Here is a 24,822-nt window from a genome sequence, read left to right on the forward strand (position 1 = left end):
AAATCGAATAAAATAAATAAATAAATAAAATAATTCTGCTCGGGTGCGAACCTCAGTGGAGATGGATGGGTTGTTACAAACGATCTCCAGGCCACTGTAGGGGAAAGGTGGGGAAGAGCTAAAGTATCGCAGAGCCTTTTACGCTGGCTCGTTTTAATTCTTTACCATCAGCCTTGTTGGAGGGGAGATACTTGCGTATTCCTTATTCCTAACACATCTGTCCATGTCAATCAGGTGAGGCTGAATCAATCACATCCTGTTACAATGTACACATTTGTTCCTTTTATATTGCTCCAGTTTTAAAACATTTACCAGGTAGATCTGAAAATTTTTATACCTCCTTTCTTCTCTCAGATTTGAGAAATGAAATAACTTTTAAAGTGGCAAAATTTTGTGTCTTAGCATGTACTATAAGGAAACAGATGGTTAATGCATCTTAACTTTTTAAGTTTGTTTATATATAAGCTGTATAATGAAACCTGCTTGTTTATTTAACAGCTGGTATAGCCCAGTGGGGAGGAGAGCCTGGCTGGGAGTCCAGAGTCTGTGAGTTCAAATCCCCACTCGTGTCTCCTGGGTGTCAAGGGCCAGCTACAGATCACCCCCCGTAGGGAGTGGCTCAGGGGTTATGTGCCCTGCCACTTGTGCAGCCGTGGGCAAGCTGCATAGTCCCAAGCAGCCCAGTTGCCCCCCAGCTGGCAGTTGCGGACAAGGAAGGGGCTGGCTTGTGCAGCTGTGGCAAGCTGAGCAGGCCCTAGCCAGCTGGGGAGGACCAGCCTCAGAGGGAGGCAATGGTAAACCCCCTCTGAATACCACTTACCATGAAATCCCTGTTCATAGGGTAGCCATAAGTCAGGATCGACTTGAAGGACGTCCATTTCCATTTTCATACTGAGTGACCTCACAGAGTTCTTGGTAAAGATTTTGCATTCAAATTCAACATTCTAACTTTAAAGCACCCTTGCAAAACTACAGTTTTGGGGTCCCAAGATAAGCAAGTTTGAAAGATTTAAGTGTGAAGCATGCTGCTTCCATTTGCCTCATAAGTCATAAGTCGGAATCGACTTGAAGGCAGCCCATTTCCATTTCCATTTGTTTATATACAATTTTTCTGCCTTTCTGCATTTAAATACTTGTATTTGTCTGGCTGGCCATTGACCGTAAACAATAAAGTAAGCATTAGTATTAAATTTATATCCTGCCCTTCGCCCCAGAGGGAGCCCAGGGAGCCAAACAGGCATAAAACACTAAAAACATCTATCAAAGCTTACAAACATCTTTCAAATATTTAAAAACATCTTAAAATACAATTCCAATACAGATACAGATTCAGATAAGACTCTACTTGAAAGGTGTGTTCCTTTTAGATCTCATCTAACTCTTGTTCTAAAGGGGCTACAAAAGTTAATTTCCAGGCCCAATTAGGTCCCAAATATCCCAGAAGCAACTTCCTTCCCTACAAAGGTCAACAGAATTGAGAATTGCATTATTGTATTTATGCTTTATGATGTGTTATATTCGTGTTTTTGTAAGCCGCCTTGAGGGCCTTTTGGCCATAAGGCGGGATATAAATTTAATAAATAATAATAATAATAATAATAACAACAACAACAGAGGGGGGCCCTTAGTAGTTCCGGCGCCCTCAGTGGTTTGGGGTGGTGGTGGCCCGGGACATGGCCTTCTCTGTGGTGGCCCCTAAGTTGTGGAATTCCTGCCCCACAGAGGTGTGTGTGGCACCTTCACTGTACGACTGTCATTGCATGCCAAAGATGTGCATCTTCACTCAGGCTTTTGACCCTTGAGAGAGAGTGCTGGTGATGATGATGCGTCTCAGGGCTGCCCATGGGCACCCTCACTGTGACTCAACTTTTCCGTGGTGGGGCCAACACAGGGCTACATCTGCGCCCCTTTGGAGCCAAAAAGAGAGTTCAGGCAAGCCTTGCGGACACAAGCATCTGCCTTCTTCGGCCTCCAGCCATGTCGGCTCGGCTCTTTCCGCCAGTGCTCGGCTCTCTCCGAGGCGGCTCGGGCCTTTCCGCCGCTCCCAGGGCTCGCAGCCGCCTTCCCAGCGCCGCGAAGAAGCTAGCTGCCGCCGGGGCCCCAGAGACCGGAGCGCTCCGCGGGCCAGAGGTGGGTCTGGGCCTGCTGCCCCCCCCCGCTTGTTGTTGGGGGGCAGGGGGGTAGTGGTGCATTGCACCCCCTCCCCGCCACAAAACCGCATTGCACCCCCTCCCGACTCGTAATTGCCTTGCAAAGCCTTTCTTTTGGGGGGGGGCGGGATTTGTGGCATGCACGAGCGTTGCCAGAGAGGGAGGGGGCGTCTTTTTTATGCATTGCATTGCGATCGCCGGGTGGGTGGAAAGGGAGGGGGAGGGGCTTGCATTTTGCACAACTTTCTGGTTTTTATTTTTGAAGGGTTTTTTTGGACGAAATGAAGGGCTTGCTTTTTGGAGGGGGAGGGGGCATTCCCTTCTCTGGGGATATAGAAACAGCAGCACCTAAATCGGGGGGGGGAGAGAAAATGTCGCTGCATTTCTCATTTGCTGCAAGCCCACGACTCTTTCCCGCTGCTTTGAAGGGCCACTTTTGGGGGGGGTCGTGACTTGTGAGCAGACAGGAGACTGATGGGGGTGGGTGGTGTTTTTTGGGGGGGGGATATTTTTGCATATATCATTTTGGACAAGTCCCGTCCCATGTGGAGCACGGGGGGGGGTCTCTTTGTGTGAGTGACTCCCCCCTCCTGCAACTTGGGAGCTTTCTGCAGCTTATGACACAACCAGCCAAAACTGATCGGGTTTTTTTTTGTCATTTCAAAGCAACGATTATGGATGGTGGCCAAAGGAATGTGCCCACTGCAGCCCAATTTGCAAGTGGGGGGACTGAAGTGCACCCCATTGCCCTCCATCTGGAGTTGTTACATTACTATTCTGAGTTGGGGGGGCGCATTATGTGCCCTGCCCTTTGCTCTACCCCAGCCCCATTTCTTTCTCTGGCCTGTGACCCACAGGACTGACCCACGGCCCTCAAAGCCCACCTTTGAAATCCTTCCCTCTTCTGCTGCTGGTTCTGAGTTTTTTCTCTTATGTAAATGGGGAAGTTATTTCCAAAAGCAGAGAGAGACTTTTCCGTTTTTGCAGGGTGGAGACCCCAGATTTGTGCCTGGTGACAGGAGACTTTTCTCCATTTCCTCCTCTGATTTTTTTTGGGGGGGGATGTGCGCTTGAGATACGGGGAGGGAGAATCTTATTGCCTGGAGGCTTGCAACCTCAGGGCCCTCTTTTGAGTTATTAGTGTCTTCTCACATTCAAGGGTGGAGGGACAACAATATTTTAGATATTGTGCAGCTGAGAAAATAATATTTCCGAATCCAAACATCAGCAAGCCTGGTGAACGCCTTGCCCCATGGAAGAGGCCATGAAACTCTTTCCCAAGAACTCCAATAATAGCTACTTTCCTGCATGATGGTTATAAACCTTTGCCCATGCTCTGGTGCCCTCCAGATGCTGTTAGGACCCTCGGCTCCCGGCAGCCAGCAGGGCTAACGGTCACAAACTGCGGACGTAGTAGTCCAACAAAATGTAGCAATGGTCTCCAATTTGGGTGGCTTTAAAAGAGGATTAGGCAAATTTGTAGAGGAGGAGAAGGCTCTCAGTGGCTACTAGCCACGGTGGCTACACTCTGCCTCGGGGCCTCTGAGTCTTGGGGGCCTTTTATCCCCTTTGGGGCGTATCTGACTGGCCAATATGAAAAACAGGATGCTGGCCCAAATAGGCCCCCTTTGGCCTGATCCACCGCTGCAGAGATCTAACCCTAACCCCTACGCCCCCATTCCTGCTTCTGTTGGGCTCAACAATCCCCATCAAGGTCCTAGTCCTCAGTTTTTATTTATTTATTTTTATTTTCTGCCCCTTTGTTCCTGATTCCTTGCTCCTCCTCTATCTGTTCTTCATCAGCTCACCCCCCCAGAAGTGTTTTCTCTTCCCCTCCCTCTCAGCTCAAGGCAGCTCCTAAATTCTTTTCCCCAGCCCTCCCCTGCCTTCTCCGCTCTCACCCTGCCTACCCCTCCTCCCTTTCGTAACTCTGTCTCCAGCGCAGACTGCCAAGGGGCTCTGTGTGCCTTTTGTGCCTCCCTCGCAGCGCCTGGCACTCCCTTTGCTGCAAATCCTCCCCATCCGTGCAGGGCCAGGCGTCGCATCGTCGTCAGGATCTGTCGTAAAGGAGCGTTGCTCCGGAAAGCGCTGCCAGCTCTGGACTCCCAAGAGCAGCTGCCCAGATTTCCTCCCATCCGTGAGAGCCAGGATCCTCCGGCTGGAGGGAGAAGCCTCCCTTTTCGGCCCCCAAATCCGTTTTTCTTCCTATCTTGGCGCCCGTCTCCCACTAGGGCAAGGAGGAGCCTTGCTCAGCAGCTTAAACCGGGAGCTGGAGATTGCACACCTCTCTGCCGCTCCCCAAGGTCAGCTCTGGGGCTTGAACATTAAATAAATCTTAGTACCCTCTTTTTTGCCTGCCTTTGCAAGGAAGGATTTAGCTAGTTGGGGTGTGTGTGTGTGATTTTAGAAAGCCTGGCGCTGAAATGTAAAGTGCTGGCTGGACTTGTTGCCAGTGCATTGCACTGCAGTTCTTTCCTTAGAAGCAAGATTCCAGTCCTCATGAAAGGTTTGGTTTAAACAGGATAATGTATGTGAAGTCAGACCATTGGTCCATCTGGCTCGGTGTTGCCTACAGTGACTGGCAGCTGCTTTCCAAGGTTTCAGACTCATGAGGGAGGGAAGGATCTTTCTTTTCCAGCCCTCCCTGGAGATTCAACCTGGGACTTTTGCACACAAAGCTGGTTTAAACAGGGTCATAGGAAGCTGCGTTAATTCTGAGTCAGACCCTGGTCCATTGAGCTCAATACTGTCCACACTGACTGGCAGCTGCTGTCCAGGGTTTCTGGGAGGGGATTTTTCCAGCCCTACCTGGAGGTGCCGGGGGGGGGGGGAGGTTCAACGTGGAACCTCCCGAGCACAAAGTGCAGGGGCTCCACTACTTTACCCTTCCTCCCCTGAGATGTGTAGTTTTTGGACTCAGCCGATTCATGTGATTGTAAATGGTTTTAAACTATCTTTAATGTTGTATTTAAATTGTTGTGACGCATCCTGGGATTTGGGGGTAAAGGATGGTTCATAAATTAAAATACTAGTAGTAGTAATAATAATCTGCAAATATTATGAATGTAGTGATGCCACCAACTTTTAAAAAAGGATTCAACTCGTGTGTTTGTGTATATTAAGGGATGTCTAAACTGATTGATTAAATAAATACTACAAGACACCCCTGACCACTCCAGTTCTGAGTATATTTTCACCATCTAATTCTTGTGGTTCCCCACCCATGGCTGCTGGCGCTTTGCACAATGTGGCAGAGAGTGGGAGCCTCAATTGCAGTGGGTGGTTTTGGGTGGGAGGAGTTGTGGAAGGCTGGGGTGGGAACAACTCACATGTACGCACATTGCTTGGGTGGAGAATTTGTGGGGTGCAAAAGGGCAGGTTCAAACTGGGGGGGAGGCAGTCCAGACATCTATTTCCCCACATAGCTTGAATTGCTTGTGTCCCGTCTCCAAGGCTTTATGAACCCAAGAAGAGTCCTGCAGTGCTGGATCAGGCCCATCTAGTCCAGCATCCTGTTCCCACAGGGGCCAACCCAGATGTCCCCACGGGAGGCCCACAAGCCAGAGCGCAACAGCCACTCTCTCCCCTCCTGCACTTTCCAGTAACTGGTGTTTGGAAACAAACCACCTCTTCCAGTGGGGAGAGAACACAGCTAGTGTGGCCTTATCCTCCATGGATTTGTCTCATCCTCTTTCAAAATCAGCCAAGTTGGTGGACATCACTGCCTCCTCCATCGTTTTTAACTCTGTGCTGTGTGGAGAAGGGCTGCTTGTGCCTTTCTTGAATCCTCCAACATCCAGCTTCATTGGATGTCCACAAGTTCCCATGTCGTGGGGGGGGGGCTCTCTAACCATTTCTTAACTGAAAAAAATGGTAATTTTTTCTGCTTTTCATAAAAGCAAGCAGAATTTGAGTGGGGGGAGAGAGGCAGGACAGCTGAAACTTGCCTTATGCACAGCCGAGGGCCACTCCCCATGGATTGGGGCCGCTGCAGTGGAGGACCAGAGTTTAGGGTGGCAGGCCTGAGTGTGACGAGGTCTCTCTCTTTCTCCTTTTCCAGGGTCCCATCTTGCCCATTGGAACATCAGCCAGTGCCTTTGAAGCCTGGAGCCACCATCACCGCCGGCCTCTCCTCCTTCGCCTGCCTTCGTGCGCTGATTATGTTTGCCACGTTCTCCCTCTGCTCCATCATCTGGCTGAATCGTGGCTTCAAGTTACGGGAGTGGGGCTGTACTTAGGGGTCTGGTGGTTCACGCACGTACAGTGGGCCCCCATCGGCCATTGCCTCCACACACACACACCACCACTGCCGCCACTTCCGCTTCATGCGCAGCCCCTGAGGGCTGCAGGGGAACTGCCCTCGCTCCTCCGCCCGCTCGCTCCTTCTCCCGGGGACCATGGGAAGTGCCGAGGGGTTCCAATACCGTGCCCTCTACCCCTACCGCAGGGAGCGCGAGGAAGACATTGACCTGCTCCCTGGGGACACCCTGGTGGTGAGCAAGGGGGCCCTGCAGTCTCTGGGCTTCAAGGACGGGGACGAGCAGGGGCCCAACCAGCTTGGCTGGATCCTGGGCATCAACGAGCGCACAAAGCAGAAGGGGGACTTCCCAGGGACCTACGTGGAGTACGTTGGGCCGGTGAAGATCTCCCTACTGGCCCACCGGCCCAGGGGGCTCAGGCCCCTGCCTGCTGCCCCGGGGCCGGGGGCGTCCCACGTGCAGGAGGAGCCAGGTAAGTGTAGCTCGGCTCGGCAGCATTGAGCGGCAAGGGGCTTTGACATGGATGGGGAAGGAGGGCCCCTGTTGGGTGTGCCCTGGGCTCAGTCCCCAGTGGTGGCATCTCCAGACTCCCTGCCTGAAACCCTGGAGAGCTGCTGCTGCCAGCCAGTGTAGGCAGCAAGCAGTGAGATGGACCAAGTTTCTCACAGTGCAGGACACGGAATAATGGGCTCAAGTTGCAGGAAGCCAGATTTCGGCTGAACATCAGGAAAAACTTCCTAACTGTTTAGAGCCATACGACAATGGATCCAATTACCTAGAGAGGTAGTGGGCTCTCCGACACTGGAGGCCTTCAAGAGGCAGCTGGACAGCCATCTGTTGGGAATGCTTTGATTTGGATTCCTGCGTTGAGCAGGGGGTTGGACTGGATGGCCTTACAGGCCCCTTCCAACTCTACTATTCTATGATTCTGAGTGTCCGGTATGCAGCAGTTTCCTATTTAAATCAAACCTTTCATTAGTTTTCAGGTATTTTCAGACACAGATACACACACACAATACTTTTCAGCTTTTTAAGATCCCCCCCCCCCGGCAGACCCTCCTCAACTTCTGAGGGTGAAGGGAGGGAAGTGTCAATTCGGATGCTGCTTTTCTGCCTAAATGTGTCCCCAAAGATTGTCAGAACGCAGCAGCATCACTGGATAGAGGCACTGGCTGTGTGTTAAGTTTTTTGTGTCAACCAAGTAGGTGCTTCAAATTATCCAGCAGCAGCAGGGTTTTAAAACTGCACATAACTATTTTTCATTTCCTATTATTCCACTGTATTTTTTAACACTAGTATTTTTTTATTGCTATATCAGCTAATCAGTACGTTAATAAATTAAGATAAAAATATTTTTGTTACAAACCAGCTTATAACATAATTGCACGTGGAGAAACATTTACCTGAAACTCATTTGACTAAAAGATAACAAATAAAAAGACAATTTTTCTATAAATTTGTCAGATCCTGACCTGAATGCAATTAGTCAGTTTGAGCATTGAAACTAAATCCCAGGTTTTAGTCATCCATTTGTCAATAGAGGCCAAATTTGTTTCCAATTATTAGCTATAATTATGTGAGCAGTGCTTAATAGATGAATAATCATTTCTACACCTATTGGTAAAACTAGATCTTGAAGATGTCCGGACAGAATGACTCCATTAGGACTCTGTAACCAGTAATGAGCGCTGCACATTTTAGTTTTAATGCCAGTGCTTGTAAGAACTGCTGGCAGAACCTCCCCCTCAATTTTAGAAGAGGCATTCTCCCTCCCACCCCCCAGCCTTCCACTCTCATACAGGAGGTGGAATGCTTTTTTTTTTTTTTAATATTTATTTAAATTTGTATGCTGCTTTTCCATATGAAGATGCCCGGAGCAGCCCACAACAGAAATGCAAATCGGAGATACCTGGGCCTGAAGCGCTGCTCCTTCCCAGATGTTGGGACTTGTTGAGACTTGTCCTTGCATCTTGCAAACAGGGTGTGAGCCTTTTTGTGTGTTTTTTGCCTATTGCTTCAGAGCAATGCTTCTTGATGCTATTTCTTGCGGGGCAAACTTACTCTTCAGTCATTTAATGGGAGCAGATTCCGGTGGCCACTCCACTTGCCATGTGCCCCTCCGGATGTTGCTGGACTCTGGCTCTTGGCTGCGCCTCCCTAACTACAGCGGGCCACGCTGGCTGCTGGGAGTCCAGCAACGTTCAGAGGCACCAGGTGAAACAAATGCCAGCCTTGCCTTCTCTCCTGCCCCATTAGACTCATTACCACTCTTAAGGGAGTTAAGCAGGGCTGTATTTTAGCCTCCACACTGTTCAATCTGTATATCAACTCCCTAATTAAAAGCCTGATGCAAAGCCCTACACACCACCCTACTCTGTCAAATAGACCTCTTTGTATTCTACTATATGCAGACGATGCAGTACTTTTGTGTCTCACAAGTACCGGTCTTCATGCTTATTAAGAGCCCTTTCCAGCTATTGTAATAATGACTTGCTGGTAATTAACCACAGTAAATCTAAGGTTGTAGCATTCACTAGGAAGAGGGTGAAACATTGGTGGCGAGTAAATGGCACTACCATAGAACAAGTTCTATCATATAGGTGTCTGGGAATAACCCTTCATTCTTCCGGACTATGGCACCTGTAGGCAAAAAATGCTAGAGCGAACGCTATGAGGAGCACCAAGGCGCTCCTCTCCTTCTATTATATGAAGGGCGGACAATTTGTTCCATCTGTGCTGCAGGTATTCTCTGCCAAAGTCATTTCGCAATTATTATATGGTGCCCACATAAGTGTCTACGGTGGCCATATTCCTTTTGAAATAATCCATTCTAAGTTCCTAAGGAACATAATGGGCACCCCCCCTTGTGTTTCAAACGCAAAATTACGCCTTGAAGCCGGTCTGCCTACCATCGAGACTCGCATATGGGTGCTCAAATTTAGGTACTGGCTAAAATCGATTTTTGTTCCAGTTGGTCTGGCTCCCCTTGTGTTATTGGACAATTATCAATCAAAATGGAAGAAATCCTTATTCACTAAACTCGCCATCCTAGGTTTCTCTGCTTCCAATATCTTAGCGCTAGGCTTCTCTAAAGCAAAGTCGGCCATTACGCAGAGAATCTTCGACATGGATTTCCAAAACCTCCTGTCCCTTGCTGGTCTTAACCTTGATTTTAACCCCTACACTCAGGCCTTTACCCCGGCGCATTACCTAGACTTCCTCCATATACCCAGACTCAGGAAATCATTTACATTGGCCAAACATAACGTCCTAACATCTGCACTTCTAGAGGGTAGGTTCCAAAAAATCCCTCTTGCTGAACGTTATTGCCCATGCGATATTGGTGCTGTTGAGACTGTAAGTCACATTTTATTAGAATGTGCTTTTTATTACGACCTTCGTAGTGGGTTTATTACCCCTATCCTACAGAAGTTTCTGAGTAGGGATGCTGGTTTTTATGTGCAATACCTTTTAGCTGATAAAAAACCCCTAATAACATCTAAAGTAGCGAGCTTCTTTGATGCAGCGATTAAACTTCGCAAAGCGTTGATAAATCAAGGACCGTTGCAACCTGAAGCATGTCTTTAGACTGAGTTCATATGCTTATTAGCATACAAGTATTGCATTGCTAACTCTTTTTATTATGTTTTTATATCTGTATTGTGATATCTGGTGGTCATAGACCATAATAAAATCAATCAATCAATCTCTCCTGCCCCACAACCTGGATAGGAACCTCACTGAGAAGGGATGGGGGGGCAAGTACACACATCCCATCTTGTAAACTCTAAATTGGCTTCCACCACCCCTGTTCCCCTTCGCGTGCCTTCTGAGGTGCTGCCAACGTAGGTCTCTGTGGGTAGGCAGGCTGCCCCCCCCTCTGTACACTGCCCACCCCTCCCAGCAATTGCATCTTCTGGACTGGCCCACTTGTGAGAAAACACAATAGTGACTGCTTGTGTGGCACGGTGAATCCAAGCCAAAATTGCTTTCTGGGGAGAGTTTGTTTCCCACTGATTACTGAGGCCGGTTGGGGGCCTTGTTGGAACAGGATATGGAATCCATGCATTCTGGAGAGGAGTTTTTTCAAAATAGTGGGATCTTCTGCAAGTGGCTTTGAGGGGGGCACAGGGTGGGGGGGAAATGGATTAGGACAGAAACAAAAAAAAATTAGCCAGCCAGCCCCCCCCCCCGCCTGTTGGGCCAATGCTTTGAAAAAGGGCAGAGGAAGCCAGAGAGGAGAGTTGAAGCACCTGAAAAGGGCATGCAACAACAGCTGGATCAGGCCCAAGGCGGGGGGGGGGAGGGTTCCAGTCTAGCATCCTGTCCTCACAGATGCCCAATTTGGGAATCCTGCAAGTTTCCTGCAAACAGCCCTTCCCTTATTTTTTTCTCCTTGAATGAGGGAAGGCTCAAAGCCCATTTGGGGGGGGGGAACATTAGCAGCCAGGACCTCCCCCATCCCACTCTTTTGAGTTCCACATGCAGGAATGTGCTGACTTGGCTCTCTCTCTCTCTCTCTCTGCACAGATCCTCCAGAGCTGAGGCTGGCCCCTGGCCAGATCCGTTTCAGCTGGGGAGCCCCGTGGGGCACGGGGGGGGGGGGAGATCCAAATATTTGCTGCAGTTGGGGGGAAACGGGACTCATATAATTTAGTTAACCTACACTTAGTTATGTATCTGCAAGTGTTTTAATTGTTTTATATACAGTTACGTTTACACTTTTTTTTAATGCATTGTGATATTGCTTTGGGATGCTTTACAGGAAGTGATTCGTAAGCGAAATGAATAGTAATAATGCTGCATCCAGTGGTAGCCCTTTTCTGAGTAGACCCATGGAGATTGATGGGCATGAGGAACTTGGGTCTGTTAATTTCAGTGGGTCTACTCTGAGTAGAACTCAGTTGCATATAACCCAGCATATATTCATCTTAAACGTTATATTGACATTTTAAATCTGTGTTTTAATGATAAATTTTGTGTGTATATTAAGGGGAATGTACGTTGAGTGGCTAAGGTGCATAATAACTGGCCATTGTGCACATTTACTTCATGGAAAATGGGTCCATTAACCTTCCATGAAGAGCATACTGTGCATATTTCCTAGTCAGTAACAAGAGGCCTTGAGAAATGTGCATATATCACCTGAATTGTGGACATTTTCCGGCCATTATGCAAAATCCCAAACAGGCCTTGGGAAATGTGCATATCTCGAGTGCATTTTGTATATTCTCTGGGCAATATCCACATTATTCATAGCAGCATGGGGTCAGTCATTATGGGAATTGCAGGGGAGGGAAGATTTACCCAGCTGAGGAAGGGAGCTGGGGAAGAAAGAGGGTGAAACACCTTTGATCATACCATTCCCATTCCCCCCCCCACACACACACTTCTGAGAGATTGCTCCAAGAGAATCCAACTCTTGATTGGGGAAAAAGGTGGTCGGCTTCTGCTTTCCTTGCTGTGGTCCTTTCAAGGCTTTAGGACTACATGTTGCCAGGTCATGTGGATGTATCCATTGACTATTGGCCATTGAGCTTTTCCTTAGCTTAATAGCAGCTTGTGGGGGGGAGGATGACCAAATTTTTCCATCAGAATTGTGGGAGTAGGACAGAAGTTTTAAAACCTACCTCTTCCCTGCAACCCCTGCCCCCACCTCGTGCTGCTCAGCTGACCCAGGAACATCTGAGAATGGCCAAAGGTGGCTGAGCTGCAGGAGAATATCAGTCTTCATCTGTTCTGCTGATCAGTGGGAGGGTATGCTATGGGCCATGCAAGATTGGGCAGTAGGCCAAAGCAGCCTGTGTGTGTGTGTGCAGGTTGCACTCTTCTGAAAATAGAGAAGGAAAATGTATGTTCTTGGAGACTTTGCATACTGACTGGAGAATGTGCATATTGCCCGGGGAATGTACAGAATTCAATTAATATATGCACATTCCTTAAGGCTAGTTGGGGGTGGTGCCTAATAGCCAGAGAATGTACAGCATTCAGTCAAGATTCCCCAAAGCCTGTTGGGGACTGTGCAAAATGGCCAGGATATGTGTAGTGTATTGGCCTGGAAATGTGCACCATTTCCTTTCCATGAAAGGTTAATGTACACACTCCATGATGCACATATATATAAGTTCTGTCTACCATTTTTACTTTATTTATGCCGATTAGAGAGCTCTTTGATTAAGAGGTTTATATAAATCTTTCTAAATAAGTAAAACAACATGAGCTCGTGCAGAGAGGATATTGCCCCATCTGTGGGGTTCATAATGAACCAGAAGCATATGGGGTAGAGCCAGTTTTCTTCAAAACTATCCTCTTTTGCAAAAATTGAGGTGCCTTTTTATTGGGGGGCAATTTTCAGTGCTGATGGGCAAATTCCGTAGAATTTTTTGAAGGCTTTGGCCTAGGTAAAAGTGGCCACAGTTTTCTTTATATATCCTGCTCTTTAGCCAGAAACCCGGCCCTCCTGAGCAGCTTGCAGATCACTAAAATTAACACAGTCTCTACTCCTGAGCAGCTCTCTCTCTCTCTCTCTTTTTAAAGGCATGACACAAAAGGAAAAGATAAGAGGAGGGAAGAGGAAAAGAATCAAACTCAGGGACCAAACCCAAGTGGGTGCCTTGGAGAGGAGCAGGGCACCCACTGAGGGCACCTTGCTCAACCCCCCCCCCCCAAATAGAACCTGGAGCAAACACTGTAGAATTCCTTCAGGAGGCCATTTCCATGTCCTTGTTAGCTCAATATCATTTACCCTGTCTGGCAATGGCTGCTCAGGGTTTCAGTCTGAGAGGGACTTTTTCTGCAGGCAGAGCAGGGCTCTGCCACTGAGCTGTGGCCTACCCCCTAAAAATAAATGACGTTTCTAGTCCTCATGGACTGAATAAAGGGCTGGTTTAAATAGGTACATACAAAGCTGCTTTATATAGTGTTGTGGCACTGGCGCTCTGCTGGTGAGGGCCTCCTGCACAACTTAGTTCCACACAACATAGGAAGCGGACCTTTAGTGTGGCGGCACTGACCCTTTGGAATTCCCTCCCCTTAAATATTAGGCAGGCGCCATCTCTGTTATCTTTTTGGTGCCTTTTGAAGACTTTCCTCTTTCGACAAGCCTTTTAAGCGGAGACCTTGTCCTAGTCTGCATCTGTGATGGAATTGCTTTTTAATATGTTTTTAAAGTTTTTAAAAAAATGTTTTTAAGATGTTTTGTTTTACTATATTTTAAGCTTTTTTGTTTTTAAGGCGTTTTGGAGTGCTTTTACTGTTGTTGTTTGCTGCCCTGGGCTCCTTCTGGACATAGATTTTATAAACACAGTTAAATGAATTAAATGTATGAGTCCAATGGTTGGTCCATCTAGGGCAGTATTCCCTGCACTGACTGGCAGCCATGGCTATCCGGGGCTTCAGGCAGGGGCCATTCGCAGCCCAGCGTGGAGATGCCGCCACGGAGACTGGACCCGTCTTTCTGCATGCCAGGCACGGACTCTGCCACTGGCCCGCAGTGATCCTGCCTCATGTTTGTTATTAATAATCCCACAGCTGAGGAGCTGGCCTGCCTGAGCGGATTCGGGCGCTGCGTTGGCATTTCAGTCGCAATCTTGGATATCAGAATTTGGAGGGAGGGGCAGTATGCACCAGGCAGGCAGATGGACCTCAAGGGGTCCCAACCCCCAGAGGCTGCAGCTCCCTGGTGCACTCTGGTGGCCGCCCCAGCGTGGCTGAGGAGCGCCTGCTTGGAGTGTGGAAGGGGCTGCATGCTCACTCCTCTGGGTCTGGAGAGGCAGACGATCCGCCTTGAGACCCCTTGAAGCAGTGGCTGCTCTCCCCAAAACAGAGGCAGGGGGCTGCCTTTTTCCCTCCTACCCCCACCCCAAAATTCCCTAGTCTGTGTTCTGACTCATCTCCCCTTCCCCCCCCCCCAGAGTTGGCACTTCCGGAACTTTCTGAGCAGTTTGCTCCCCCTGAGGTTACGCCACCCTTGCTGTGCAGGCTGGTGGATGCAATCGAGAAAAAAGGTGAGGAAATAATGACTGGAGTGTGTGTGCTTGTTTGTGTTTGTCTCTCAGGGTTGGCCGGCATCTTGGGGGCTGATTAGAATGCTTCTATCCATCCCCTTCCTTCTTTAGCACGCTGCCTGTGCGTCTTTGTGGCTCTAGTCCACATGAATGGACTAATGGGTTGGAAGCGTAAACTGCCCACCACTGGACAGGCGTCGGGAGGCTGCTGGCCCCAGTGCCTTGCTGACAATGTGCAGGTCTGGAGGTTGGGGATGCGCTCGGGAGGGCCACGCTCCCCCTTGAGCTCTGTCGTGGGAGAAAAAAGGCAGCTTAGACATGCAACAAGCAAATCAGTGGTTTGGCCTCAGCCCAGAAAGCAGCTTGGGCATTTTAATGGAAAGGTATTGGGGAGTGTTTAATGTTTTCACGTGGATGGGGAACGCCAGGCCTGGGATGTGCAGATGTGGCCCTCTAGGCCTCTCTGCCTGGCCCTTGGGAACTCTTCCCAGACTTCCTCGCTGCCTCTACTCTGCAGCCTCTTTGGCTTTCTTGCTGGCTGGAAAGGCCCTTGAACACGGATCGTGCCTCTTGGATAGAGAGGGGGTGTGAGTGAGTGTGTCTAGAATCTAGCCCACCGCGTGTAAAAGGGTCATCCCAGCAGCCCCATGGCAAGTGCCTTGTGCCCTTTGGGGAGCTGATTGGGGGCCTGGAGGGAGGGGGGCAGCTTTGGCCAGGGCTTGGGGGCTGAACTCCGTTTCCCCTGGCTGCCTCCCTTGGCTGCCTCCCTCGCGCTGTCCTCACTCAACCTTTCCTTCACAGGGCTGGACTGCAAAGTGCTCTACAGGGCATCTGGCTTGGAGTCGCGGCAAGTGCTGGGGGCCGGTAAGAAACTGAGGAGGCCAGTCAGATGGAAAAGATGCCAGGCGGAGGCGGCACCTCCGTTCAGAGGATCCCAGTGGCTGCCCCGGGCAGGGAAAAGTGGGGAATTGTGGTGGGGGGAAGGAATCCCCTTCAGTGTGACCCTTGTTCAAAGGGGGGGCAGGTTGCAGTCCACAAAATGTCCCTGGCACAGCTGAAGTTGCCAGGGGGATGTGGCACCTGTTTGCCAGGATTTCCCACATATTCTCGCCTTTGGCGTTTGGGAAAGAGAGAGTCTGTGGCTCAGTGGTAGTTTTTTTTAAAAAATCTCATGTTTGCTAATTCTACCCTTTTAGTAGAGTTGGCTGCTTCTACTCGGTGTGTTAAAAAAAACACATAGTAGTTATAATTTAATGTGTTTGCTTTTTTAATGAGAAATGTCTTGAATTTGCCATGAAGAAATGGCATTGAAATGTTTTAACTCAAGAAATGAGTGCTGTGCACGCAGAAGGCCCCAGCTGTGACCCCCAGCAGTGGCATCTCCAGGTAGCGAACAGCCCCAAGTGTGAAACCCCAAACTGCTGCTGCCAGCCTGTGGCAGCAGTACTGAGCTAGACAGATGGATGGTCTGACTCAGTCTAAGGCAGCATCTTGTGTTCCTGAGAAGCCAGGTCAGAGACGCTGGACGTTGGAAGATTCAGGATAGGCAAAAGCGCAGAGTTAACCTACACAACTCACTGCCTCTGGATGCAGGGGGATAGCTTTAAAAGGGGGTTGGACAAATTCATGGGGGAGGAGCAGGAGGCTATCAATGGCTACTAGCCACAACGGCTGTGCACTACCCCCAGTGGGCCTTGGGATACCAGCTGCTGTCATCCCCCCCTTACTGTCCCTCCAGACTGGGCTGTGGCTGGCGACTTGGATGCCTCTGATGTGCTGACCCTTGGCGAAGCCCTCAAGGGATACCTGCAAGACCTGCCGACCCCAGTGGTGCCAGCTTGCGTTGGGGGCGAGATCCTGCGGGTGCTCCAGGGTGAGAGGGGCTTTGGTCTGGAAGGGAAGGAGGGTTGAGATGGGACAGGCTTAGAATCCCCCCCATTTAATTTTTAATTCATGTACCCTCCTTCTGCATTACTGTAGTCAAGGTGGTAAATTCTTATAGACAACAGCACAAAAGGAAAAAGGAGCAAGGAGGGAAGAGGGAAATGGCAAAGTCAGGCACCAATCCTGTGAAGCTGCAAAGTTTTTAAAGTGACCGGCTTGGCAGAGCTGTTGGAGAGGGGGCTGCCTGCCTCGTTTTGACCCGTCCTGCATCCTCTCAGGGGACTTAACCTGAATGCCTGCAGTGACGCTTGTCTTTTAGTGGGGTGGGCAGGATTTGTCCTTACTGATGCATTATTGGATGAGCATTTTATGTATTCTTGTATTGCTCATTGTTTTACGTTTTTCTGGCTTTAAATTGCTTTGATCTGGTTCATCTTGCCAAGTTGCTCTGAGACTTTTTCCTTTGTGTAAAGCAACTGATAGGTACAATGATAATACATGAAGTCAAGAGTGCCCCTGAGCACATACAGAGTGACCTGGCTCTTCTGGGCAGCTACAGGCATCCCAGCACGCCTGGGACTCTGGCTGCCAGAGACTGAGCCCCTGCGCCTTTGTTCTTTTGGGATGCTAACCCCTGCCCTCCTGCCGTGTGTCCCCACCCCACCCCCTTTGCAGAGGCCCCCCAGCCAGAGCTGTGCAGGAAGCAGCTGCTTTCGGCCCTGGAGCCGCCGGCCATGCCTCTCCCGCACCTCCTCACCCTGCAGTTCCTCCTGCGGCATTTGGGCAAGGTGGCCGAACAAGCCGAGAGCAATGGGCTGTGGCCCCAGGCCCTGGGTGAGATCTTTGGGGGCCTGATCCTCCGGGGGGGCCCGGCTGCCAGGTGGGTAACCCGGAAATGTTCATTGGGAGGGGAGGGGGCATGAGTCTCTTCTCCCTTCTCAAGCGTTGTTCTGCTGGGGGTCAAATGTGCAGTTCTGCCTGTGCGGCCCCCAAAAGGAGGGCTGGAGGGCTCATATACATCAAATATACATCATAACTAACAACAAGAATGCACAGTCGAAATGCATATGGAAATTATGAAATATATATTTGCAAAAATAACTATATGGAACAACTTACTCACAGAACCACCATAATTAAAGGTGAAATCAAGAAAACTTTTGAAACCCTCCTGGCTTTGGGTGTGGTGGTGGGAGCCCCAGCGGAGAAGTGGGTGAGGGTGTTGATCATATCGGCCAGGGGAGCCGGTCTCTGGGGATAGTTGCCAACCAAGTCCTGCTCTGAGCAGACCCCTTTGAGACTGATAGACCCTGAGGTGGTCGTGTCAGTGGAGACCGTTATTCCTCTTGCCACAGGTCCTGTGTGGGGCCTTTGCCCTCTGGGGCATGTCTGGTTGACCTCTGGTCAACAAGATGCCCCCCCTGGCCTGATCCAGCTGCTGCTGCAGGGCACTTCCCACATTCTGAGCAGCATAACTCGCCTTGGATCCAGCCCAGTAAATCTAGGGTTTTATCCTACTCATAGTGTACCCATTGAAATCAATGGAGTTAAGTTAGCCACGCTCATTGATTTCAGTGGTTCTAACAAGGGTTTGTATCCAGTGTTAATCATAACCTGGAAGTCCATTAATTCCAGTGGGTCTACTCTGAGTAGGACTTAACGACTGCTACGATACGCTCTGGCTGCCATTTTGCAAAATAACAGCCAAAAGGAGAAGCCGGGATAGAGCATCAGCCTCCGTGTCGAGGGACAGCCTCCCCACCGCAATCAGGCGCCAGAGCAAGCAGCTTCCCTGGGCTCTGCTGATGGGGTGCCCTAGTGGGCAGCGCTGTGTGGCAGAGGGGTGACCTTTTCATCATTTCCTCCACAGTGCCGAGGGGGCCCCTGATTTCCCTGCTCTCTTCTTGGAGATTCTGCTCCAGACAAAAGACTCGGAGACCGCCTGTCGCCCTCCAGGTAGGGAGAGTGGGGAGGGGCTCCTTGCGGGGGGGGGGGGGAGAGAGAGAGGGAGGGAGGGAGGGATGGGCGAGAAATTGAATCCAGCCCGCATTTCAAGCCAAATCTACCAAACCCACACTTTCTGATACTATGAGAACTGAAACACAGCCACCCTTTTAAATTTGCATTTATTCAGATTTTGCAATGCCGTTCACCTACCAAGCCATGTTTACACAAATGCATATATTAGGGGAAAGTGTGCATTAAAATGAATATATGAGTGAAAATAACATACAAAAAGGCATGTTATGACAAGAAATTGCTTGCAAAAATGCACATTAGTCAAAACCGCCTACAAAAATGTGTTTATTTGGAGAAATTTGCACTAAAATGCTGGAGAATTTTCATGAGGATTTTTTAAAAAATAAATTTGCAAATTGCTGCAGAAATGAGGAGAACTGAATTTGAGATTGGGAAAATGAGAAACCGAGAGAACCGATATCGACGGGTCTTGCCATCCCTCATGTGTGTTTGCTGCAGAATTGGGGGGGTCTTGAGGCGTGGCCTTAGAAGGATGGCCTGTGTGGCTGCAACCAGGATAGGGGCCATCGCTGCTCAGGGGGCCGGCCAGCGAGGGGCTTTGGGTCCTAACCCCAAGGAGGGAATGGAGGAACCTGCCTTATACAGAGTCAGGCTATGGGGCCATCTAGCTCAGTGCTGACTACACTGACTGGCAGCAATGGCTCTCCATGGTTTCAGCGAGGGGTCCGGCCCAGCCTCACCTGGAAATGCCACCACTGAGCCCTAGACTTCTGCATTCCAAGCAGGGGCTCTGAGGCTGCAGACGCTGCGGTCTTTCCCGAGAAACAGGAGCGTTTAGTGGTTTGTGGGGGGGGGGGTTCTGTGCTGCCTTCCAGCAAGGCAGTGGTGGGGCTGGGTAAGAGGGGAGGGCTAGCAACTTCAGAGTGCCCCCCCCAACCTTGGTGCTCTTCTCTTCCAGCTCTGCCCCCCAAACCCCCCAAGCCAAAGCCGGCTGCAGCCCCCCTGGCCAATGGGAACGGCACGACCCTACAGGATGCTGAGTGGTACTGGGGGGACATTTCCAGGTAATGGGGGGCTGGGGGTGCCTGAAGGGCCAGCAACGGTGGGGGAGGGGAGAAGAGGGGGGCCTCCTGGAATTGGGAAGACAACTGTCCATTAATTATGATTAGTGTTATTGTATTGTAGACCACTTTGGAAAAATCCTTTTCTGTTATTAGCCACATATTACTCACAGCCTCGAACCTGGCGTTGCTTGGGAATTCTAAGAAACCAAAAATCCGTGCAGTTCTCCAAGGTCCAGTCCGCCACCTTGAGTTAAAATGGCGTCCAGTTGCATCCCAAAGAGGACAGAACCTGCCCTTTCATGGCAGGAATTGTTGTGCCAAATGTCAGTGTGATACCTGAAGAGGTTTCTGAACACAAAGCGAACAGACGAAACAACTTTCCAGAATATATAGTTGATTCACTTTGTTAGCCACTTGACTCTTAAAGGAGTCTCCAAGCGACTTAACAACACTTTAAAAGCACAAAGCATTGCATAAAATCAGGAAAAAAGGAATTACAATAAAATGCACTGCTTTAAAACTAACCCAATATAATAGCAGGAAAAGAACTTCAGCAGAAAAAAGGAATGCAAAATCATTTTTGAAAATAAATAAAACATTAAAGTGGTTTACCTTTTAAAGTAAATGTTTAAGTAGCAAGACCTTGAAGCCCTTCAGAATTGAGCCTCTCCCTACCCACCCCACCAGCACCTAGAGCAGACCCACTGGAGCTCTCAGAGGGTTGTTGTTTTTGTGTGGCTGCTACATTTCCCCAAGCACACACTTTCTGGGGAAGGAGAACTTTCCACGTGGGCAGGTTCCTCTTTTCCCACAATACTTGGGAGCTTTGCAAACAAAGGGTGGAGGCGGGTGGCACTCTCAGTTCCTCTTGCGTGGCTTCCTTGTAACGTGGAAGGCCAGCAGGGAAGTCCGTGGTGATTTTCACTCAACTTATTCCCAGGGAGGCCACCAGGGAGCCATCAGGGAGGGGGGATTGGAGAGGGAGGGGTTTGGGCTTTTTTAGAAACAGGAAGTTGCTTCCTGATGAGTCAAGCAGTCTAGCTCAGTATTGCCCACCCTGGCTGGCAGCAGCTCTCCAAGATTCCAGACTCGAGGGTCTGTCCCAGCCCTACCCAGAGATGGTGGGGGTTGAATCTGGGACCTTCTGCATGCAAAGCAAATCTCTGCCACTGAGCCATGGCAGTTTTTGCAGGGGAGAGACCGGATGGCTTGCTTGGTTTGAAGACGTGGAAACCTCTTGGGGAAAAAGAGCTGCCCCAGCAGTGTACAAATGAGACTCATAGATAAAATAAGACTAGAATCTGCAAACCAACCTGAAAAAACCAAAGCCATCATTTAAACACAAGGGGAAAAACATACGAATTTTAAAACAAGTATAGGTAACATTATACGTCTTGGTAAGCTTGCTGAAACAAAGCACAATTTTTTTAGCGGGGCTTCCTTAATCGGTGTGGGAGGGGCACCTGCCTCGTTTTCATCCATCATTGCATTTATATCCCACCATTTCCTACAAGGAGCTCAAGATGGTGTAGATATCCTCACAACAACCCTGTGAGGTTGGTCAGGCTGAGAGACCATGACTGGCTTGATGGCTGAGTGGCACATCAGTAGGCAGGGAGTTCCAAAGGCCAGGGGCCGCCACACTGGAAAGCCAGCTCCTCACAAATGCAAGCGCATCTTCTGCAGATCGAAGCTGTCAAGTGGGCACCTATGGGGTGAAATGATCCCTTAAGCAACCTGTTAAGGGCTTTATATACCAACAGTAAAACCTTGAACTGGTTAGCCGGCTGGCCAGAGTGTATGCCAGTCTGGTGCAGTGGTTGAGTGCCGGACTAGGGCCTGGGAGACCAAGGGCTTGACTCTCCACTCAGCCACGTGAAGCTCACTGGTGGGGGCCAGCCACCGCCTCTGTCAGCCTAACCTACCTCACAAGGTTGTTGTGAGGATAATACGGAGAGGGGAAGAAAGCCATGTACGCCACCTTGAACTCCTTGGAGGAAAGGTGGGATATAAATAAACTAAAGTGAATTAAAGAAACAAGGCCCTCATGCTTCCAGGCGCATGCTCTGTGTGTGTGCTTGTGTGTGGTGACAACTGAGAGTAATCGGACCTCTTCCTGCTTCTCCCAGGGAGGAGGTGAATGAGAAGCTCAGAGACACCCCTGATGGCACCTTCCTGGTGAGAGACGCATCCAGCAAGATCCAGGGTGAATACACGCTGACGCTGAGGTGAGCGAGCCAAGTGGGCCGTCTTGGCCCTTGGGAAGGGGTCAGGCAGGAGTGCCAAGCCCTAGAAGGTTTGGGGTTCTGTGGGCATCAGACATGTCCACTTTCCGTCCTTTTGCAGGAAAGGAGGCAACAACAAGCTGATCAAGATCTTCCACCGGGAGGGCAAGTACGGTTTCTCTGAGCCGCTGACATTTGGCTCCGTGGTGGAGCTGATCAACCACTACCGGCACGAGTCCCTGGCCCAGTACAACGCCAAGCTAGACACCCGGCTCCTCTACCCCATCTCCAAGTACCAGCAGGTGAGGCAGGATGGATTGCACCTCCCGGGTCAAGGCTGACCGCTGTCAGAGATGGGTTGCTGGGTCGTGTGGGCTCTTAACTGAAAAGGGGGCCGGAGAGGTTGGCGGTGGCGGGGAGGGCGGTCAGGAGCTCTTAACCGCGAGACACTCGTTAAAGCGAGAGCCCTAGCTGAAGGGTGGGAAATTGAGGGGAGGCAAAGCAAAGGCTTCCTCACACCACGTGGAGCTCACTGTCATCTCAGATGGTTTCAAAAGAGGTTTAGACAAATTCACAGTGGACAAGGCTCTCCGTGGTTCTTAGTCAGTGTGGGCTGTGGGCTGCCTTCGGCGCTGAAGGCCTGCGATGCCCGTTGCTGGGAATCTCGGGTGGGGAGAGTCATGGCTGCACTCAGGCCCTGCTTGGCCGGTTTCCCAGAAGAGGCATACCTAGTTGACCCCTGTGAGAAGAGGGTGCTGGACGGGGCTCGGCCCCTTTGGCCTGGTCCAGCACTGCAGGGCTCTTCTGAAGAAGAGCAGTGAGAGAGGCTGTTCCCTTCCCGTGGTCTCTGGGCTTCATGGAGGGATCTGTTTGGCTACGGTGAGAGCAGGACCCTGGGCTGCCTTTGCCTGAGGCCTTTGCCTCTTCTTAGGTCCTTATGAGCAGAATTAAAGGCAGTGAGACAAATCTGGGGAGGAGAAGCTCTCAGTGGTTACTAGCCACAAGGGCGATGTTTTCCCTCCCCTGAATAATGCCGGTTCCTGGGAATCCCACATGGGGAGAGTTGCTGCTGCGCTTGGGTCTAGCTTGTGGGCCTTTCCCCACCGGGGCATCTGGCTGGCCATTTGGGGGAACAGGATGCCCGACTGGGGGCCCCCTTTGGCCTGATCCAGCTGTGCTTCTCCAAGGGGGCTCTCCTCTGGGTCCCAACATGAGGGGACTCCGCTGCATGGTGACCCCTGGAGGAGCCCTCTTGTTTTGTGGAAGCCCCTCCTGGCACCGACGTTGTTACCATGTCAGTGCCAGGCGAAGATTCCTTCACTTGCCCAGCTGTTGTAAGAGTCTTTACGTTCACGGCTGTCTTAACATGCTCTGTTGCCGGGGACGTGAGCCAGGGTAGGTGGCGCCTGCCTTGTGTTCCTTTTGCAGTCCATGACTGCAGTTTCTCCTTCATTTCTGCCCTCTGATGTGATGAAAGGGGGCAGGCTTGTGAACTTGTGTAAATAAGTGTGCGATGGATCCCCCTCCTCACGGGATCTCCCTCCTGGCAGGACCAGGTGGTGAAGGAGGACAGCGTGGAGGCCGTGGGGGAACAGCTGAAGGTCTACCACCAGCAGTACCAGGACAAAAGCCGCGAGTACGACCTCCTGTACGAGGAATACACGCGCACCTCACAGGTAATGCGTAGCCTGGCTGACTGCCCACCGGCCTCTGGCAGGCAGCCTTGCACCCTGGGAGCGTCAGACGCCGACTCACTCTGAGTCAGAGCTGTGGTCCGTCTAGCTTGGTGTGGTCCGCACTGGCCGGCAGCAGTGGCCCTCCAGGGCTTCAGCCCAGGGTCTCCCCCAGACCCACGTGGAGATGCCTTTGGGGAGTGCACCAGGGGACGTCTGCATGCCTTGTGATTCTAATGAGAGGTTTGGTTTAAAGAGAGCAGGTGGTCGTGTTGGGGCTCTCGTCCCACCGTGGAGTGGTGAGATGTGGAGGGCAATTGACGCAATCGCTCCGGAGTGTCCCGAGAGTAGTATTGGGAGAGTGCTCCTCACACTCACACACACGGTGTTTACACTGTGAACTGCCACAGGGTACCATCTTGTCCCCAGTACTATTCAGCATCTGCATGAAGCTGTTGGGAGCGATCATCAGGCGCTTTGGAGCAAGGTGCCAGCAATACTCTGACTGCACTGGTGGGCGGGTGAGGGTCAGTCACTGGAGCCTGAATCCTGGCAAGGCGGGGGCCTTGCGGGTGGGTGGTTCCTGTGTCCGGGAGATAGGTCAGTTGCCTGCCCTGGATGGGGTTGCCCTCCCTCTAGGCACCCAGTTTGGGGCTACTCCTTGATTCATCTCTGTCACTAGAGGCTCAAGTGACTTCTGTGGCCAAGAGTGCTTCCTGCTTCCTGCTTGCTTCTGCTGGTACGTGCCACAAATATTCCTGGACCTTAAGACTCGCACATTTTATGTGGCACTGCCCATGTATCTAGTCCGGAAGCTGCTACTAGTGCAGAATGCAGTGGCCAACTGCTCACAGAAGCAGGTTACTGGCAACGGGTTACCCTGCTGTGGGAGGAGGTGCACTGGCTGCCAGTTTGCTACCGGACCAGGTTTAAGGTACGTATTCACAAAGCCCCAAACAACTCGGGCCCAAAATGCCTTGAGGAACGCCTGACTCCGTGTGCTCCATCTCGATCATGGAGATCTTCTGCAGGGCACTCTTAATGGCCCCACACATGGCCCTGGAGGTTCGGTTGGCCCTCACCTGGGACCGAGGCTTTAAAGTGGCAGGCCCTGCCCTGTGGAACTCCCCACCAGTAGAGTTTTGGCAGGAACTATTCCTCCTATCTTTCAGGCATCTCCTGAAAACGGAACTTTTTCAGGCCTTTTAATATGAATTTTCTTTTCCAACCAGTGCCATACTGGTGGGTGCTTTTCTTACTGCTTTTAACAATGTATTTATCAGTTTTTAATTCTGTTATGTTTCTATATGGTGCCTTGCTATACTTTTATGAAAATTGGGGCCTATAAATATTTTAATAAATAAGAATAAAATAAATAAATAGGAAGCTGCCTTGGATCAAATCAGACCCATTGGTCCATCTTCCTTAGTATTGTCCGCACGGACTGGCAGCAGTGGCTCTCCAGAGTTTCAAGCAGGGTCTTTTCACTGTGCTACCTGGAGGGGATTAAACCTGGGAGCGTCGTCATGCAAAGCAGGGGCTCCTCCAGGGCGCGGCGTCCCTTGCCCCTTACATGGGAAG

At 50.4% G+C, this 24,822-nt stretch overlaps 1 protein-coding gene across 2 annotated transcripts in view; it reads left to right on the plus strand.

The window, feature by feature from the left end:
• Positions 1-2,023: 2,023 nt before the first annotated feature.
• Positions 2,024-24,822, plus strand: part of PIK3R2 (phosphoinositide-3-kinase regulatory subunit 2) — a 28,529-nt gene continuing 5,730 nt past the window's right edge. The window contains exons 1-11 of one of the 2 annotated variants that reach the window (XM_061601459.1): positions 2,024-2,130; positions 6,211-6,881; positions 14,323-14,415; positions 15,217-15,279; positions 16,154-16,288; positions 16,975-17,179; positions 18,170-18,255; positions 19,238-19,343; positions 21,473-21,571; positions 21,690-21,870; positions 23,119-23,244. In XM_061601459.1, the coding sequence (XP_061457443.1) occupies positions 6,548-6,881; positions 14,323-14,415; positions 15,217-15,279; positions 16,154-16,288; positions 16,975-17,179; positions 18,170-18,255; positions 19,238-19,343; positions 21,473-21,571; positions 21,690-21,870; positions 23,119-23,244 (1,428 nt within the window). In that variant the 5' untranslated portion in view covers positions 2,024-2,130; positions 6,211-6,547. Of the gene's footprint in view, positions 2,131-4,099; positions 4,454-6,210; positions 6,882-14,322; positions 14,416-15,216; positions 15,280-16,153; positions 16,289-16,974; positions 17,180-18,169; positions 18,256-19,237; positions 19,344-21,472; positions 21,572-21,689; positions 21,871-23,118; positions 23,245-24,822 lie in introns of those variants that run through there. The other variant, XM_061601460.1, reaches the window with a different exon arrangement.

Source organism: Rhineura floridana, chromosome 18, assembly GCF_030035675.1.
Source record: "Rhineura floridana isolate rRhiFlo1 chromosome 18, rRhiFlo1.hap2, whole genome shotgun sequence".
In the NCBI taxonomy this organism is placed as follows: Eukaryota; Metazoa; Chordata; class Lepidosauria; order Squamata; family Rhineuridae; genus Rhineura; species Rhineura floridana.